Source organism: Xenopus laevis, chromosome 1L (genome assembly GCF_017654675.1).
Source record: "Xenopus laevis strain J_2021 chromosome 1L, Xenopus_laevis_v10.1, whole genome shotgun sequence".
NCBI classification, from domain to species: Eukaryota; Metazoa; Chordata; class Amphibia; order Anura; family Pipidae; genus Xenopus; species Xenopus laevis.
Genome location: NC_054371.1, coordinates 130,003,485 through 130,022,521, shown reverse-complemented (window position 1 = coordinate 130,022,521; position 19,037 = coordinate 130,003,485). Strand labels below are relative to the sequence as shown.

The window sequence follows — 19,037 nt, the reverse complement described above, 5'->3', positions numbered from 1 at the left end:
ACTTAAATTTTTCTTTTATTATATATAGTTTTTTTGATTATTTGCCTTTTTCTTATGACTCTATCCAGCCTTCAGATGGGGTCACTGACCCCATCTAAAAAAACAAATGCTCTGTAAGGATAGACATTTATTGTTATTTTTTATTACTCATCTTTCCATTCAGGCCCTCTCCCAATTTATATTCCAGTCTCATATTCAAATCAATGCATGGTTGCTAGGGTAATATGAACCCTAGCAACCAGAGTGCTGAAATTACAAAATAGAGAGCTACTGAATAAAAAGCTAAATAACAAAAACCACAAATAATAAAAAATGAAAACCCATTGCAAATTGTCTCAGAATATCACTCTCTACATCAGTGATCCCCAACCAGTAGCTCGTGAGCAACATGTTTCTCTCCAACCCCTTGGATGTTGCTCCCAGTGGCCTCAAAGCAGGTGCTTATTTTTGAATGTCAAGCCTGAAATCTAATTTTAATTGCACAAAACCTAAGTATAGTGCCAGGGAGAGCCTCTTGTAGGCTGCCAGTCCACATAGGGGCTACAAAATAGCCAATCACAGCCCTTATTTGGCACCCCATTGGACTTTTTCATGCTTGTGTTGCTCCCCAACTCTTTTTACATTTGAATGTGGCTCACGGGTTAAAAAGGTTGGGGACCCCTGCTCTACATCATACTAAAAGTTAAATCAAAGGTGAACAACCCCTTTAAATCACCCGAGGTTTCCTTCACTATTACTGGAGCTGAAAGTTTCAAGCAGTCATAAATAGGCCCCTTTTTATGTAAGTTAGAGGGTGTTGTTAACACCATGATTTTTTTTTTTTTTAACAAAAGTTTCTTTATTTAGTTCAATACGGTACATTAACATGGATGAGATACAAGTTTACTCAGTGTATACATGTAACACAAACATTATTACAGCGTTGTAATCAGTTTACCATAGCCATGACATCCATATACCACGTTTGTAACACCATGATTTTTAAGCACAACCTTTATTAATTCATATTAATTTTCTAAATTACAATCATCATAGACCCAAGTCAGCAACTCACATGTGAGAAGGTGTAGCTTTTTTTATTAAAGCTTGTAATTAGTGATGGGCGAATTTGGGGCATTTCGCTTAGCTGAAAAATTTGGGAATTTCCCACAAAATTCACGAAACGGCGCCATATTTTTTTTTTGATGCCGGCAAATTTTCGCGACTGTTTTGCAAATTTATTCGCCGGAGGTGAATCTCGGGAAATCACAGTGAATTTGCGCATGGCGAATAAATTTGCCCATCACTACTTGTAATTAATGCATAACCAGAAACTGAAAAGAAAAATAAATTGGTATGGTCCAGAATACATTTTAGACAATCTCTTTAGTCTCAATTATAACATTTCCATTATATATTCAATTCCTCCACACAGACAGATTTTGTTATTGTATTCCAGCCCAGCTTAAAAAGGGTTGTTTAACGTAAATGTCTCCAGAGGCCCCCCTTTTCCTTTCAGTGGCCCTTCTTTAATTTAAAAATGTTAAAGAATTACAAAAAAGCGCTAGAGCAAGTCGTCAAGGCACCGGCTTACTCAGACATAACAGTTATTACCAAGTACAGTACACTGACTATTATTCCATCTACCAAAATGCAATTTGGTAATTATAGATTTCCACTTATTTGCTACTAAAGAATCAGATATCTAATACCTCGAGTATAAGCCGAGTTTTTCAGCATCCAAAATGTGCTGAAAAAGTCTACCTCGGCTTATACTCGGGTCAGCGGGCAGTTGCCGATATTGCAGTCACTTTTAATTATTCCTATACCAACAGTTCACTTGGGGAGAGACTGCAATATCCCATAATGCCCTCTGTTGGTTTATGAAAGAATAACAGTGCGCCCTCTGTTGGTTATATCAAAGAATAACAGTGACTGCAATATCACACAGCGCCATCTGTTGGTTGTATCAAAGAATAACAGTGACTGCAATATCACACAGCGCCATCTGTTGGTTGTATCAAAGAATAACAGTGACTGCAATATCACACAGCGGCCATCTGTTGTTGTATCAAAGAATAACAGTGACCTGCAATATCACACAGCGCCATCTGTTGGTTGTATGCAAAGAATAACAGTGACTGCAATTCACACAGCGCCATCTGTTGTTATATCAAAGATCAAAGAATAACAGTGACTGCAATATCACACAGCGCCATCTGTTGGTTATATCAAAGAATAACAGTAACTGCAATATCACACAGCGCCATCTGTTGGTTGAATAAAGGATTAACAGTGATGGCAATATCACACAGCGCCATCTGTTGGTTATACGAAAGATCAGTGATGGTTTTATGACACACAGCACTCTCTGCACAATTCTCTGTCACCATCAACTTTGCAAAGAAGTCCGGTCGATCGCTGGGCGAGTCTCTTTGGCGGAAGGTGCGCTGCTGGGAGACAGGGCTGTAGTTGTGTCTAGGCTTATACTAGAGTCAATAAGTTTTCCCAGTTTTCGTAGGTAAAATTAGGTACCTCGGCTTATACTCGGATCGGCTTATACTCGAGTATATACGGTATGTGGTCAACTCAGATGCAGTTAAACTGCAGACTTTCAGCTTTAATTCAGTGGGTTGAACAAAAAGATTGCATAAAAATGTGAGGAACTACTTCATTTCAGGGGCTCAAAAGTAATTAGACAAATTAAAAAAACTGAAAATAAAATGTTCATTTTTAATACTTGTTTGAAAACCCTTTGCTGGCAATAACAGCCTGAAGTCTTGAACCCATGGATATCACCAGATTCTGGGTTTTCTCCTTTTTAATGTTCTGCCAGGCCTTTACTACAATGGCTTTCAGTTGCGGTTTGTTTTTGGGCCTTTCTGTCTGAAGTTTAGTCTTCAACAAGTGAAATGCATGCTCAATTGGGTTCAGATCAGGTGACTGACTTGGCCATTCAAGAATATTCCACTTCTTTGCTTTGATAATTTTGGTTGCTTTGGCTGTATGTTTTGGGTCATTGTCCATCTGTATTATGAAACGCCTCCTAATCAATTTGACTGCATTGAGCAGACAGTTTGAGCAGACAGTTTGAGCAGACAGTTTGAGCAGACAGTTTGAGCAGACAGTTTGAGCAGACAGTTTGAGCAGACAGTGTCTCTGTACATCTCAGAATTAATTTGGCTGCTTCTATCATGTCACATCATGGATAAACACTAGTGTACCAGTGCCACTGGCAGCCATGCACGCCCAAGCCATCACACTGCCTCCACCATTTTACAGATGATGTGGTATGCTTTGGATCATGAGCTCTTCCACATCTTCTCCATACTTTTTTGTTGCCATCATTCTGGTAGAGGTTGATCTTGGTTTCATCTGTCCAAAGAACTTTTTTACAGAACTGTGCTGGCTTTTTTAGATGTTTTTTTAGCAAAGTCCAACCAATCAAGCCTTATTATTGATGCTTACGAGTCGCTCGCACCTTGCAGTGCACCCTCTGCATATAATTTCATGCAGTCTTCTTCTTTTTAGACCTGAATATCGATACACATACCTCCTGGAGAGTGTTGTTCACTTGTTTGGCTGTTGTGAAGGGGTTTCTCTTCACCATGGAAATGATTCTGCGATCATGGAGAGCTCATTTGACTGCATGTTGTATTCCAAAATCTTCCACATTCAAGCACCCCCATTGATAGATTGATATACAGTATATATAGGAGTGCTTTTATACAGGTCATGGAACTCCACGTTTTAGTGAGTCATGTGACAGAAACTGTGATTATAAACAATAACATCACTAAGCACTTGTGTATTATATATCAATAAGGGCTGAGTGCAGAGGACCTTTTATCATTTGTGTGTGTATAGCTTGAAGGAAGGTCTCAGTGGGGACCTACAATCGATTGAGAGATTGTGCTGCAGCTTTAGAAACAGAAGATGGCATTTCCAGTGCATCAAATAGTCTGAAGGCACCAGCAACATAGCTCACAGACTTTGGATGATGTACTGAAATAAGCAGCAGAAAACTGCAAGGCACATAAAGGCTCCTAAAACAGAGCAACATATTTCAACTTTTTATTTGCATAAATGCCTCACATTTTTGACAATCAACAGACTGCATTGGGAACGGTCAATTTTTAGTAACTAGAACAGCAATAAAAGCAAAAGCCACAAAGCTCCTTTGCAATGCACACATTTCATCCAAGACTAAACTACTATTGATTAAAGATTTAAGATGGCTACAGATAGCAGCGGCAAAGTACAGGGTTCACAGCTGTGTGAATAAAGTAGTCAGTTAGTAAAAAATGTCATGTATCCCATGATAAATTCCTAAGGATTTGGCAGCCCTGGTTGGAGTACAGACACAGTGATCCCAATGTTTATCAGCTTCTTTCCATTTGACTCTCTTGCTATCACTCGATTTTATTTTTGTGATGTATTAATGTTCCGATGACTTATTTTGCTATTTCCCAGTCTTTTCCATGCAATTTCCTGACTAGGTGGCTCTTTGATTTTACTGTTTTATTATTGTGTAACCAAAGTTGATGTCAATGTGCACTGATATTTTACTTGTGACCGCCCATGACTGTTTACATTATTTTTGATGACCTGCCACACTTTTGTGATGTACATTTGGCATTTGTTTGTGAAACAATAAAATATTGTTGAAAAAAAAAAAATGTCATGTATAAAGGCTGGAATGAACAGACGTCTAAAACAATATTCAGACCACTTCTTTGTCCTTTGCATCGCTCTAACCTCTTAGTTAGTCAACGACCTGAAGGGGGGCACATGGGACATAACTGTTTAATTAGTTTGGTTTTGATCTTTTGCATGCAGACCAGTTATTAAAGCAAACTAACTAAACAGTTATAGCCCCCTTCAAGTCTCTGATTGATTACCGACTGTAAACAGGTTAGAGAGCTGCACAGGAGGAAGTTGTATTCTGGCTATTACATTAGGAGGCAGATTTATCAAGGGTCAAATTGAAAAACAAATTGAATTTTTGAATTTTATATGGTCAAAACTGTCAAATTAGACTATGGAGTGTTTCAAATTCGATTCGAGCTTTTTAAGAAATTAGATTTTGAAGATTTAGCATGCTCTGGCTCTTTAAGAATTCGAATTAGACTATTTGCCACCAAGAACCAGCCGAATTGCTGTTTAAGTCAATGGGAAAGGTCCAGGGATCAATTTGGTGATGTTTGCAGCCTTCCTGACATTCAAGTTTTCTTCCCCCTAGAAAAAAACTTGAATCAAGTTTAAATTCTAATTGAATTTGATTACAGTTTTCAGGTCGATTTAATTTGATTTTTAAAATAAATTTAGGTCAGTCGAATTCATGGGAGTTTAGGGAAGGTTTTAAAAACTTGCAAGAATCCGAAATTTGACCTTTTATAAATGTGCCTCTAGATATCCTCTCAGCCCGGCTTTATAGATTACATTTTTGTCTAAATAACTATATTAGAAACATTTTTTATTTTGTACAGCCTATTTTCATTTTTACACTGAACAACTAGTTCCTTTAAAAGATCAATACTAATTTAAAAGCACAATCATTTATAGAGAAAGAAAACAATCTGCTTTGCTATATACACAAGCTAAGTTGTGTATAAAATATGTGTTCAAAGAGTGTTTTTTATTGCTGAAATCATTATGTTCTAAAAGTCAAAGCTAAGAAGGAATGCACCGTTAAAAATGTTGTTTACAGTCATGCTGTCTGCATCGTCAGTTTAATTTATAAAAAAAAACATCTTAAATGTTAGAAGAAAAATAACTGGAATCAGTCTCAAATGAGTAGCATATTCTGATCCACATAATACATTGGCTATATGTGGCAAGATCCATTTGCCTGGAAAGGCTCATTTGCTTCTGCACTCCCTAAATGCTGCGGACCACATGCGCTTCCTAGTCTGAACAATATATTGCATAGCAATTATCTGGGCCTGTTTTGAAGGGCAGTACTAATTTGGGCCTATCCAGGTAATTTGGACAGCCAAAATCTACCAGCCAGCATTAGCAATTCCAAAATGTCTGCTTTTACTATACACTTACAATTCCCATTACAATGCTGATTTAATGTAAGCGAAAAAGTTCATTCTATTTTGTATTACAGGTGAGGGACATGTTATCCAGAATTCTCTGGACTTTTCTGTAATTTGGGTCACCAAATACCTTAATAAACCTAATAGGATTATTTTGCCTCCAATAAGAATTAATTAGATCTTAGTTGGAATAAAGTACAAGTTACTGTTTTATTAGTACAGACAATAATTAAATGAAATAATTGAATTAATTAAATCATGTTTAAAAATTTTAATTATTTGTATATATATCCAGTAGGTGACATTCAAACGAAACAAAAATGTGGCTTATTCAAAATGTCTCAAACATTCTATAGAATAATTTAAATAAATTAGGTGAATCGTTGGCTAAATTGCAAACAATGTGTAGTACTGATAACTGTAAAGTCTCATATACTGTAGTGGGAAAAAAATAGCAATTAATAATAAAAAAATAATGTTTATGGTAAAATCCTTAATGGATATGAATTCCTTGATGGATTTTCCCCAGTCAAGGCATCTTTGAGGAGGTATTTTGCATTTCTTTGCATCAGCAAGGTCACGTTCAACAATGAAAAGTTGGACTTGACTGATATCTTTTCCATAAATAGCTTTGCAATAATGTCACACTAGTGTCTGTTTTAACCAAGTGATCTTCAGATCAGATATTCTTTCCTGACAATGCGTACTACACAAGTGAATAATCTGAACACTTTACAAAACACCACCACCACATTTTTTATTAACATGAAAAGCCATATTTGGCCTTAATGTTTAGCCTGTACAAGATCTAATATGCATCCCTTCAAATATGATCTCATTACCTTTTGCTGTTGTCACAACATGTTAACATGTCAACTTATAAAAGAAAAGAATAACTTGGAATAGCTAATTACTTGTCTTCAGACAAGCAAACAGAAGCAAAATCTGAAAGCTCTGCATGCTGCCCTGGAATAATTAGCATGTTAATTAGATGTTTGAGAACTCAAAAATATAATAAACTCGAAAGTGTTGGTTTTTATTGTTTGGTTTTTTTTCGTTCTGACAAAAGAAATTACAGTTTTTATTATTGGTATCAGAATTATATATATAATTTAGAGTATGCTGTATTTGTCTTTTATTTTTGCTTTTATTTTAAAGGGGAACTATTGTGAGAATAAAATTTTAATATAAGCTTCATCATACTGAAATAAGAAACTTTCCAAATACAATCAAATATTCTGCAGTTTCTGAAATAATCAAGATTATCTTCACTATTCCTCTCTCAGCATCTGTTTCTCTTCATTCTGTCTTCTTGCCGTAGTTGGGTGTCAGATATTCATTGACAGTTAGATCCAATATATCTTGTAAGGGGGGCTTCCTTTCCTAGCAGATGTATTAGAGCTCAAATAATGGATTCCAGTACAAACAAATTCTAACAAAATAACTGCCTTTTGCACAAATCCTGTACGTAGAGAGTGATCTCTAATAAATATTCTAGGCAAAAGGCCCCCCGTATAAGATATATTGGATCTAAATGTTAATGATTATCTGATAATCAACTGCTGCATGAAGACAGAAATGAAGGGAAACAGATGCTGAGAGAGGGATAGTGAACATAAACTTTATTATTTCAGAAGCGGTACAGACTTTTTAATTGATTATATTTAGAAAGTTTCTAATTTCAGTATGCTGAACTCTATATTACATTTTAATTTTCGCAATAGTTCCCCTTTTAAATTTAACATCAAACACCACATGCCCTGTATAAAAGCACTTGCCCTTCAGCCTTGTGCCTTTATATAGTAACTTTTTGATTTTACAACAGAGGATACACTATCACTATATAATACACAAAAGCCATGAATATCCTGTAAATTATATCCTTATAAACGGTGAGTAGTGATGTCATCAGTTATAAACGGTGAGTAGTGATGTTTTTTCTGTCACATGACTCACTAAATTTTGTGTATTATAATAAATAAAGTACCCCCAGTTGTAAAATATGAGGATATTAGAAGTTACCTCGGAGTTCCATGACCTGTATAAAAACACTCGGCCTTCGGCCTCGTGTTTTTATATGGTCATGAAACTCCTCGGTAACTAATAATATCCTTATATTTTACAAGAGGGGGTACTTTATTCACTATATATTCCTACTTCTCATACTCCCAGGCTTATCTATCCACCAACCTCCTTATCGGGTCCCTCAGCTCTTACTGTGTTTTAGGGGCAGATTTATTTAAGGTTGAGCTGTGTTTTCCCAAAAAATTCCTGTTCTTCAAGTGTAGTTTTCAGTCAAAAACTCGAATTTTCAGGTTTAAAAAAAAAATTTGGATTTTTCGAGATTTATTAAACCCGAAGCTGGATATAGCTTGAATCCAAAAATACTCCAGATAAAACCTGTCGAGATCATGTAGAAGTCAATGATAGGGGTCCGTTGAACCATTTGAAGATGTTAATAGCCTTCATTATGGGTGTGTTTCATTCAAAAACTCAATCTATTCCAGTTTTTTCCCAGCATAAATCTCTATTAATTTGAGTTTTTGGGTTGTTCATCTTGAATTCACTGATTCGAGTTTTTTCAATTCGTTTTTTTTTGTAAATCAGAAAATATTTGAGTTGTGACTTCAACACAATACCTCACAAAGCTCTAAAATTTGACCTTTGATAAATAACCCCCTTAATCTCTTAAAACAAACTAAACTATGGAGCAGATATTTGTCACCATGATAGGTTTCTTTCAGTGGAAAAATGAGGCAAACAAAATACTAATCAGCCTGTCACCAATTCTGATGTTGGCAGATCACAGGCATTCAGGCTGATGCACATGGTGGGTGAAGGCAGACATCATCACCAAAACAAAAAAGAAACGCACACAATGATAAAGTTGTACTGCTGCATGCTGATGGTTTATTTTGAGTTTAAGTGGAGATTAAATTTAACAGTATGCAAATGTTATTGCATTTAATTGACCAACTAGCATCTTATTTCTTTCTATTTATGTATTTGTAGGAGTTTACCCAAGAGGAATGCCAATATTGGTATTGCACCAACAGGTATTATGTTTTAAACTTTGTTCACTCTGTGCACTACTGAGATTTGTTTTTCGCACAAATAATAAATAAAATCTTGCATAATGAAAAGATAAAGTAAAAACATATTAAAAGCTGTCTAACTTTATTTAATTTAAGGAGTTACTCTTTTTCTTTTGTTTATTTTCCAATTTCTTGTAAAAAAAATTTTTAGCTTTGAGAAGTGTAAATTTTAAAAACAAATAAAAATTACAAAAAAAAGAAAATGTAATTCTACAACTTTACAACAAGTTATACTTTTCGCTGATGTAAAAGCAGTATCTGTCTGTCCCTTGCAATTCCCTCCACTGCTTGTACTGACTAAATGAAAGATAGTCAGAATTCATTGGAGTCTTGGCTCAAAAGGAGTGGACTATTGTTACATTGTGTCATTGGCCTCAAGGCTGGAGCTCAGTCAGTTCCTAACTTGGAGGTTTGAAACACAAGTTTGCTGCCTAAAACAGCTGTTCTTTCCAACACAGAAAATTTTACATTTTAATGTGGCTCAGGGGACAATATGTTGGAAGGATGTCTTTGCCAGAGTTGCCATAGGCACAAAAAGTTACTCACCATTCCAACACAAAATAGAATGAACAGTAGGAGCCATGGAATATCAGTACAACTGTGCTCCTCCAACGGCCTCCAGTCTCGTTTGGAGTTCTAAAAATGTAAATATAAAAAATATATGTTAAAATAGTTTTTAGAATGTTTAAGGAAAACTATTAATGCTTTTAATGAAGGTTACAAATAACTATATAATACAGAACACATACTAAATAAAATAATAAAAGTACCAGCCTCCAGTTAATGGAAGTTAATGGACTACAGTTTGATCTTTAATTGAAACTTTTTCCAAAAAACACATGACCTTCAGTGAATTTAAATTAATAGTTATTTATTTTGCTACTTAAAACAACAGTTTTCCTCAAATTATAAGTCATATATAGCCTCCCAGATAACTTCATGTAAAAAGTGACAAGATTAATGTTCTGAGCACTTTCGCAATCTAAATTACTTTCTCCCTGTGGCTGGGTAGGTTTGCTCTAGATGCTCCAGTTTCCCTCCACACTGCAAAAAAACACAACAGATTGACCATAGTTTATGTCAGGGGTCAGCAACCATTACTATCAAAAGAGCCATTTTGCCCACTCTTGCACTAAAAAAAAAAATAGTCTGGAGCCGCAAAACAGAACAGTTTATAAACTTTTAAAAGTTTTTTTTAATTTTTAACGGTTTACAACAACAGAATACGACAAACACATATGCAGTGTGCATGTGTAGGCCTACTTTGAAATAAATTAAACACTGAATAGCCCTATTAAATACTAATGTTCTCATCAGTTTAAAGGCGAGGGCTATAGACGTCATTAAAATATGCGTCACATACACGTCTATAGCCCTCGCACCTGCTGCAGCTGGACTGGACTTTTTTTGAGTGTGCGACCGCGGTAAGGACCGTAATGAATCATCTTGCTGCGGCACGGTCTTGCCTGGCATGTCTATACAGGCCTCGCACAGAGGCCTGTATAGACATGCCAGGTAAGACCGTGCCGCAGCAAAATGGCTGGCAGCATCTTGAGTGTGTGACAGCGGTAAGCTAAAGGTTAGCTTACCACGGTCACACACTCAAGAAGCCGCCAGCAGGTGCGAGGGCTCTATAGACGATGTGTCAAAGCCGCAAGACTGAGTCACAGCAAGCAGGATGAAGAGCCAGTAACGTAATTAGAGGGGGGGGCGGGCCATGGTGGGTGATTTTCGGCCCACATTTTAGTGGCGGCGAGCTGCCAGGGGGCCAGGGCCCTGGCCGCTCACACCCCCAGTAGTTCCGCCACTGTGAAGAGCCACATGAGGCTCCGGAGCCGCGGGTTGCCTACCCCTGGTTTATGTAAATGTGATTTGAACCTTAATTTGAAAACTTTGACTGGGGCAGGGATCAATGTAAATAGCACTGCCTAATAGTGTTGGTGCTAGATAAATAAATAATGGAGGTTTTCCATTACTTCTTTCACTCACACCTTTAGAGCCTTTCTGATGCTACACCTATCTAGAGTAACTTCTTCACACCATCAGATATCTGTATCGCCCCTAGCCTTTAAACCCCAGCATATAAAATAACTTTGCAACAACAATATTTCCAGGAACATAAACAAGTTTACAATACATATTCACACATTTGGTTAATAACGAGAAAAAAAAAACAAAAAAAAAAAAAAAACAGGTTTCAGTTCCATTTTCCCTATAGACTGTTGCAACAGGGTCCTCATTCCTACAGTATCACCTTTTTTGTATGTGAAATAATGTTAAATATTCTCTTCAGTTGCTTTGATTGAGCTGCAATTATCATGCCTTATTACCAAGTTTTATATTAATATTACAAATTTTGCATATAAAATTGAAATGGTATTATAAAACATCATTTTGGATTTAATATTGTGCCAGGAGTCCAGAGTTTAAAAAAAAAAATCACACGGGGAGGACTATTTAACAAAATTCTAATTTTAGAGGGTTTTTTTTTTTTTTATTCAAATAAACTCTAAATTTCACTAAATCTTACAAAGTTTTTATTATGGAAATCCCCACCATCATTTTCCAGTTGTTTGTTTGTTTGTTGAGTCAAACTGTGAAAAAACTTGAATGCATCAAATTCGTATTCTACTCAATCTTCAATGGGTCTACAAACCTAGGGCAACTCCCGTGAACTCGCAAGCTTTTAGATGCCAGCGGTCTACAACCAAGTTTTGAATCCAAAAATTTTAACCCAATTCGAGTTTGTTGATAAATAAGCCCAAGTTTCTGTAAATATTATATCAACTATGTTTTTATTGCAGCTGTACACACATTTTCTGTTATGTGTTGAAAATATCTACTAAACGGCCATGTGCTTAATTTCAGCCAGGGAGGCAAAACCATCTATTATGTAGCTGCTGTGGAAAAAGGACAAATGTTAGCGATAGCAAATCGCTAGCATTCAATCACCTTTGTAGAACTTTAGTAATAATCCATAACATGCTATTTAGAAACAAAATTTATATACAGGCACTGCCCTGTCAAATAAAGTATCAGCAAACCGTGTATGAAATATCACAGAGGACACTGCTGGATGGAGAACTGAATTTATCTGGTCACTTTTCTCATAAAGCAGTTAGGTCATACGTTTTTTAGCCTGACAGGCAACACAGGCCCATAATTACACTGGCATTTTAATAAAAGGCCTAGTGATTTATGAAGTTAGATGCAAGTGATTGTTTAAAAAGGCTTTTCGTGTATTGCCTTGCTTTCATTTATTAAATAGGCCATGCAATCTATAAAAATATGAAAGTTTATACACTGTATATTAAGACTTTCATTATGGAAACCACAACATCATTTTCCAGTTGGTTGTTTGTTTCAAAACAAGGTGACACTTACATACAGGCATGCCACAGAAGTCACTGAGAAATGGCTGCTTATTAGCCAGAACACTAAGGAAATCCTAATTTTACAAATCAAAATGGGGAGTCTTAAAGGATTCCCAGAAATTTGCTCTGTTTTTCTATTCATCAAAACTTACCGGACAATCACACACAAAGTGTATACCTACGTAAATTCTACCAAAGTTTCTGACTGCTTTAAGCTGTTAAACGTCATTCTGCCCTATAGTGCTTGGCACTGTACAGCAACAACGTCAAGTACTATCAACTGACCAGACCATGACCAGATCAAGTGTGCTCGCTTTAAAAAATTTTTTTAAAACATGCTGAGCACCACATGTGTCTAGGCAATTGCCTTTGCAGTAACAGGAAACTATTGCCAGCAGAACTAGCACAACAGCACGAGCCAATTGGCTGTTAGGGCGAGGCACTTCCTTAAAGGGGAAGGAAACCTCGTCGGCGCTAACCCCCCTCCCCCCTCCCGTGTATTGCCCCCCCTCCCTCCTCCCCCCTGGCCTACCCCTCCCGCTGGGCAAATGCCCCTAACTTGTTACTTACCCTTCTGCGCAGGTCCAGTCCAGGGAGTTCACAGGCGACATCTTCTTCCACGCGATCTTCTTCCTGCTTTGACCGGCGTTTTGGCGCATGCGCAGTAGGAGCATTTCGCCGGTACGGATCTACTGCGCATGCGCCAAAAGTCACGCACATGCGCAGTAGATCGTACCGGCGAAATGATCCTACTGCGCATGCGCCGGTCAAAGCAGGAAGAAGATCGCGTGGAAGAAGATGTCGCCTATGAACTCCCTGGACTGGACCTGCGCAGAAGGGTAAGTAACAAGTTAGGGGCATTTGCCCAGCGGGAGGGGTAGGCCAGGGGGGAGGAGGGAGGGGGGGCAATACACGGGAGGGGGGTTAGCGCTGAGGAGGTTTCCTTCCCCTTTAAGACTATTTGTAATTGGTCATTTATTTACCCTAGCTTCCAGGCAGTGGTTTGAATGAGATACTGGAAGATGAACAGGAGGGAGCCCGAACAGAAAGAAAAGTAATAAAGTGACAATAACATTGTAGCCTTACAGGACACTAGTGTTTTGGCTGTCGTGGTCAGTGACCCCCATTTGAAAGCTAGAAAAACACAGAAGGCAGCAAGTAATTCAAAAACTACAAAAAAAAATTAAGACTAGTTGAAAGGTTGCTAAGAATAGGACATTTTATTACATTCTAAAAGTGATCTTAAGGTTAGTACCCTACTAAATCTACCCAGGTTGGCCATACATAGACATTTGTTGCTTAAACAACCACTCTAGACCAAGCCAGCAGCATATTGGCCCATTTATAGGTCCAAAATTATGGTTTGTCCTACGGATACATGCCCTGGGATCTGACAGATATGTATTGGGCAGTTTACAACAGTTGTTAGAACAGAACCATATTGGGCTGTAAATTCTGTCTCTGCCTGATGGGTCTGCATAGGTTTCTGATAAGATCTGATCATTGACCAGGAGAAATTTTTACATGAGCTGAACTTTCAGGTATGGTCATCTTTACTCAAAATGTATGGCTTGACAAGATCCAAGGCTCCACACAGTACTATAATCTAGAACAGTGCTGTCCAACTTTTGTGGTATAAAGGCCATACTTTTTCTGATCTACTTGGAGGAGGGCAGATAATGGAAGCCAGTGTTGATCACTCCTTATTTTAAAGCAATATAAACAACAAGAAATGTTAAGATAATAACTACATTAATGGTGGTACCATAATGAAAACAGATATTTAAGAAGACATGCTGAAAAGCTGAAATAATGGAAAGTTTTTAAAATTACTTCAAATATGTTCCTTTATGTTGGTAGTTACAATATATTAAAACCATACACAAATATCAGACAGCTCTGCCCTTCAAAAAATAAAAAAGGAAGGAAGCTAAAAAAATCTTCAAAGCCAAGGGACAAAGGTTATTTAAAAACTATAAAAATACCACCAAATGCTGTAAAGCAAGTGAACTAACAAAACTAGAAAACCAAGAATTACGAAGCAGAATAAAACCAACCCCTAGCATTCATTCCTTAACTTTATTAAAAGTACAAAAGAAGGTATATGAGAAAGTCGAGCCATAAAATATGTGATCCCTGAAGTTGTAGGAGACACGGAACAGCAAATCTGATTATTTATTTTCCTCAGTACTGGATATGCAACTGAATAACAAATGTTAGAGGTCTTATGGTTTAACAGTAATGAAGAGGTTTTTTTTGCACATAAATTGTCAGTACTCACTGTCCATCAAACTTTTATGTGAAGACTGGCTGCATTGTTACATTGATTGATGTGTGCACTGCTGCATAGTATTATCCTTGTTTAATTATCTAGTGCCAACATTTCAGGGGTTATTTATCAAAGGTTTGTGAGGTTTTTATTCCCTCAAATAAACTATACTCAAATGGTTCCTGATATATGAAAAAACTGAAATAAGTGAATTTGTGGTGAAAAACTTGAAGACTTAAATTGATCGAGTTTTCAGCAAAAATAAACACAAATGGCTCGAATTAATTAGGTTTTTTCTAGTGAAACCCACCGGAAAAAAAAATTGAACATCACGAAGGCTTCAAACATCTTCAAATAGTAAAACGGACTTCTGCCACGGACTCCTGACCTCGACAGGTTTTAGCTGGAGTATTTTCAGATTCAAGCTATTTCCAGTAAATCTAATAAAATGTTAGGTTTTTTTAACCTAAAAAAATATAATTAATAAATAACCCCCATTTATGCTTTAGGGAAATGGCACATAAGGCAATTCTGTGTGCATTGTCACCTGGGAAATTTCAAGCTACAGGCTGGTGACAAAATGCTCTGGATTGCTCCTCATTCACCTAAATAGCAATCACCTGGATGCAAGTTCAGCTTATGGGTTAGGTATTAAACTCTCAGATAAGCACCCTGTGGTCTGTGAATTTCTGATGAAATGCATGAAATTAAGAGTGCTGTAATGAGTTTATATGTAGTTGTGTACTGGCAATAAAAAAGTATTTCAGGACAAGCACAAAAAAAACAATTTAGTTACAGCATTGCTCTATATTGCTGTGCAAGATCCAAAGTAATCCCACAGAACTCTGATACACAGTAGTCAGCCCAGAATCATGCAGTTACAAGCAAAATATAAATGAATCCATTAAAAAGTATGAGACAAACATAATTTCTTTCCCCACCATGCCTCAGGGTCATTTTAGATGTGATTTGAAATGGCCTTGATATTGTCAAAAAGCTGCAGGGAGTTTTGCATATAATAGAAGTAAATCCACGCCTGGAAAAATAGCTTTCTGTACTTTCAATTTTATGTTCTCTCCAAAAAAAAAAAAAATGTACCTGGAAATTCCCTGATTGACAGGATCTGGAAAGTACATTTATGAAGTAGATGTATTGAAAACCATCAACCCGAGACAAAGGAAATACTTCCTCAAAAACTTTTATATAATTCTGTGTCAACTCACAAAAATTTCTGTGGTCATCCTGTTTTGCCTCCACCCTCACACATAGCACAGACCCTGCTCACTGTAATTTGCACCCAAATTAATTTTTACTGTGCAATTTAATAGGATACAGGAAGAATTCCGTCCATAGTTGAACCTGGTTTGACGGATCTGTAGACTACCCTTTACAAATTCATCATAATGTGTTTCTCAACATACCATTACCAGCTGTCACCAGTAGCCATTGTTTGCAGGCACTATTGCTATTCTCTGTGCGAGTGAGAAAAGCAAAGTACTGCAACGTGTGGCAGATTGTAGTTGCAGAAACACAACAGCTTCTGAGCTGAGAATTGCATCAAGATTCTATGGAATTCATTCAAGTTATCAATAGAGCGGATTACTGCAGAGCTGAAGGTGTATGGCTTACTGGCCTTGGGATTCACTGACTGAATGGAGAGTTTTGAAATGATTATCAAGTATCTTTAAAACCACATAAAATAGGGAACACGATAAAGAATAAATAAAATACACGGACTGGGGCAAACAAAATGTACACATACTTTAGAGAAGACTGTACATATATAAAAAAAAAAATGAATATGTATATAAAATACATAAAGTGAATAAGTAGTAGTAATTATGCTAAGATTTCAGAGATAGTAGGCTGTGAATAAAGTACATCTCCCTTTAGCATCTATTAGAAGTACCTTCCAAAAGCTGCAATGAGTTGCTTATCAGTAATCATGGCTAAAGGTGGCCATAGACGCATAGATAATATCGTACAAAACAAATTTCGTATGTGTATGGTGGGAAAAGAGCTGATCGATATCAGCAGAAGACTTGGAGCTCGTCGATCGGGCTGGACAGAAAAATTTTAATCGGATGCCTTTGAAGGCACCCAAACATCGGCCATTGTTAGTGCTGAATCGTTAGATACAGGTAGGATTCGATTGTTTCTACCTATACATCATCTGATGATTCAGATCTGCACGTGTGTATTGAAATGAACGATCTTTCTGAGAAAAATCTTTTGCAAGAAAGATCGTAATTGTTACATCTATGGCCACCTTAAGGAGCTGTCTGTTTGATACCAATATGTTGATGTTTTAGTGCATTTAAGACTATATGATGCTATCATTATTGTAACAGCAACTAGACTTCCTTCTGAAGCACTGACTGTGCGCACTTCTAAAAAAAACATGAAAACCATGGAATAAAAGTAGGTCTTAACATATTGCATTTATCATCATCTGGGAATTGTCTAATTTCCATTACTACCCACAGATATCCCTCAAACCAAAAGTTTAGGGAGAGAGAAATAATCAGAAGCGTATATCTGATGGCAATGAACAGTTAAATGTGTCCCAGTTTTGTAAGCATGGTGTCTTGAATTATAAATTGCAGCAACAAGAATGAAACTATGCAAAAGCTGTAACGATATGGTGAAAAGATTTCACAGATAAAGGAATGCTCTCTCCCTTCCTATGTATTGAAGATTGGTGTTGTATGGCTGCCGAGAATCTTGCTGAAATCAGGCATCAATTGACAGGTACACAGAGCTATTATAATTGACAGGGAAAAGATTTCAGGAAAGAGCTTTTTTAAAAGGCATAAGTATTTTGTTTGGTGCAAAATACAAGTTTTTTTTTTTTTTTGTTCCTGCTTAGAAGTACTAAAGATCGAAATTAATTCAAAGTGTTTGTCTAGTAGTATAAAGATGATTTACCTGCTTTATCTGCCAGCAATTGTGGACAAATACAACATTATGCATCCAAAATGATGACAAAGAGTGACAAACAGTCCAAATTTGTCACCTGAAAACAACCCCCTTGAGCCATCTGTTTTGAGATCTCAAAGTAATTGTACATTTGTATCACACTGCCTTTGTGAATGCCATTTGATTACATATACAGGTATAGGATCCCTTATCCAGAAACCTGTTATCCCGAAAGCCACGGAATAGACTCCAAATTTTTCTCTCTAATAATAAAACGGTACCTTGTACATAAAGATATAATGGATCCATATTGGAAGCAAAACCAGCCTATTGGGTTCAATTAATGTTTAAAGCAGTGATCCCCAACCAGTAGCTCGTGAGCAACATGTTGCTCTCTAACCCCTTGGATGTTGCTCTCAGGGTTGTCAAAGCAGGTGATTATTTTTGAATTTGAATGTGGTTTAAAAAGGTTGGGGGACCCCTGGTTTACAGGATATTCTAGTAGACTTAAGGTAGGTAGAAAGATCCAAATTACAGAAAGATCCATTATCCGGAAGACCCCAGGTCCCAAGCATTCTGAATAACAGGTCCCATACCTGTACTAGAATGTAGATATAGCTGAATGGGGGATTTAAATGAAGGTGCAATACAAATGTATATATAGTTGCCACCTGTCCAGTTTTGACCTGGACAGTCCAGGTTTCGGAATGGTTGCCATAGGTCAAAACTGCTTGCCCAGTTTTCCAAATTAGTAAAATCTGTCAGGATTCTTCTAAATTGATGCGGTGATTTCACCTTCACAAAGTGAATAGCTTTCAATTAGCACACCACACATTGTTTCCCCCCCCTGAAGTGTTGGGGGTCATGGGAGAGGCTACATTATATGGGGAAGGGTAAAGTAAAGGCATATGCAGGGGCTGGCAGGACATGTGGAAGAGAGAGACAGAGAGTAATGCAAGCTAAAAGCTTGTGTGGTACACAGACTCTGTGGAAAGCAGAGGAGAATCAAATTTTTAGAATCTATCACTTTAACATGAAACAAGGTGAGGGGCAGTTAAATGACTCTACCACCCAAAATGGTGGATAAAAGGTCCATTATTGGATCTTCACCCATAGATTAAGAATCTTTGGTTTAACCTGAATTAAATAAAATGTACCCAAGGAATACATTACATTATAAACACAGTGAAAGCTAGATCGGACAAATTTAATTTAAAAAAAAATTGCAATACAATAAACAAAACACCAACGGGAACAACAGATGATCTCACGTGAAATGGCACCAACATTGATGTGTAGCTTTGTACAACCTTTCCATCTGTCTTCAGAGATTGCTGGGACTGAGCCAGACTTGTCG

General features: G+C 37.0%; 1 protein-coding gene across 2 annotated transcripts in view; it reads right to left on the bottom strand.

The window, feature by feature from the left end:
* Positions 1 to 19,037, bottom strand: part of slc44a1.L (solute carrier family 44 (choline transporter), member 1 L homeolog) — an 83,088-nt gene that overhangs the window by 53,960 nt on the left and 10,091 nt on the right. For both annotated transcript variants that reach the window (NM_001091778.1, XM_041579895.1), the window contains 1 exon segment: positions 9,665 to 9,754. In NM_001091778.1, coding sequence (NP_001085247.1) covers positions 9,665 to 9,754 — 90 coding nt within the window.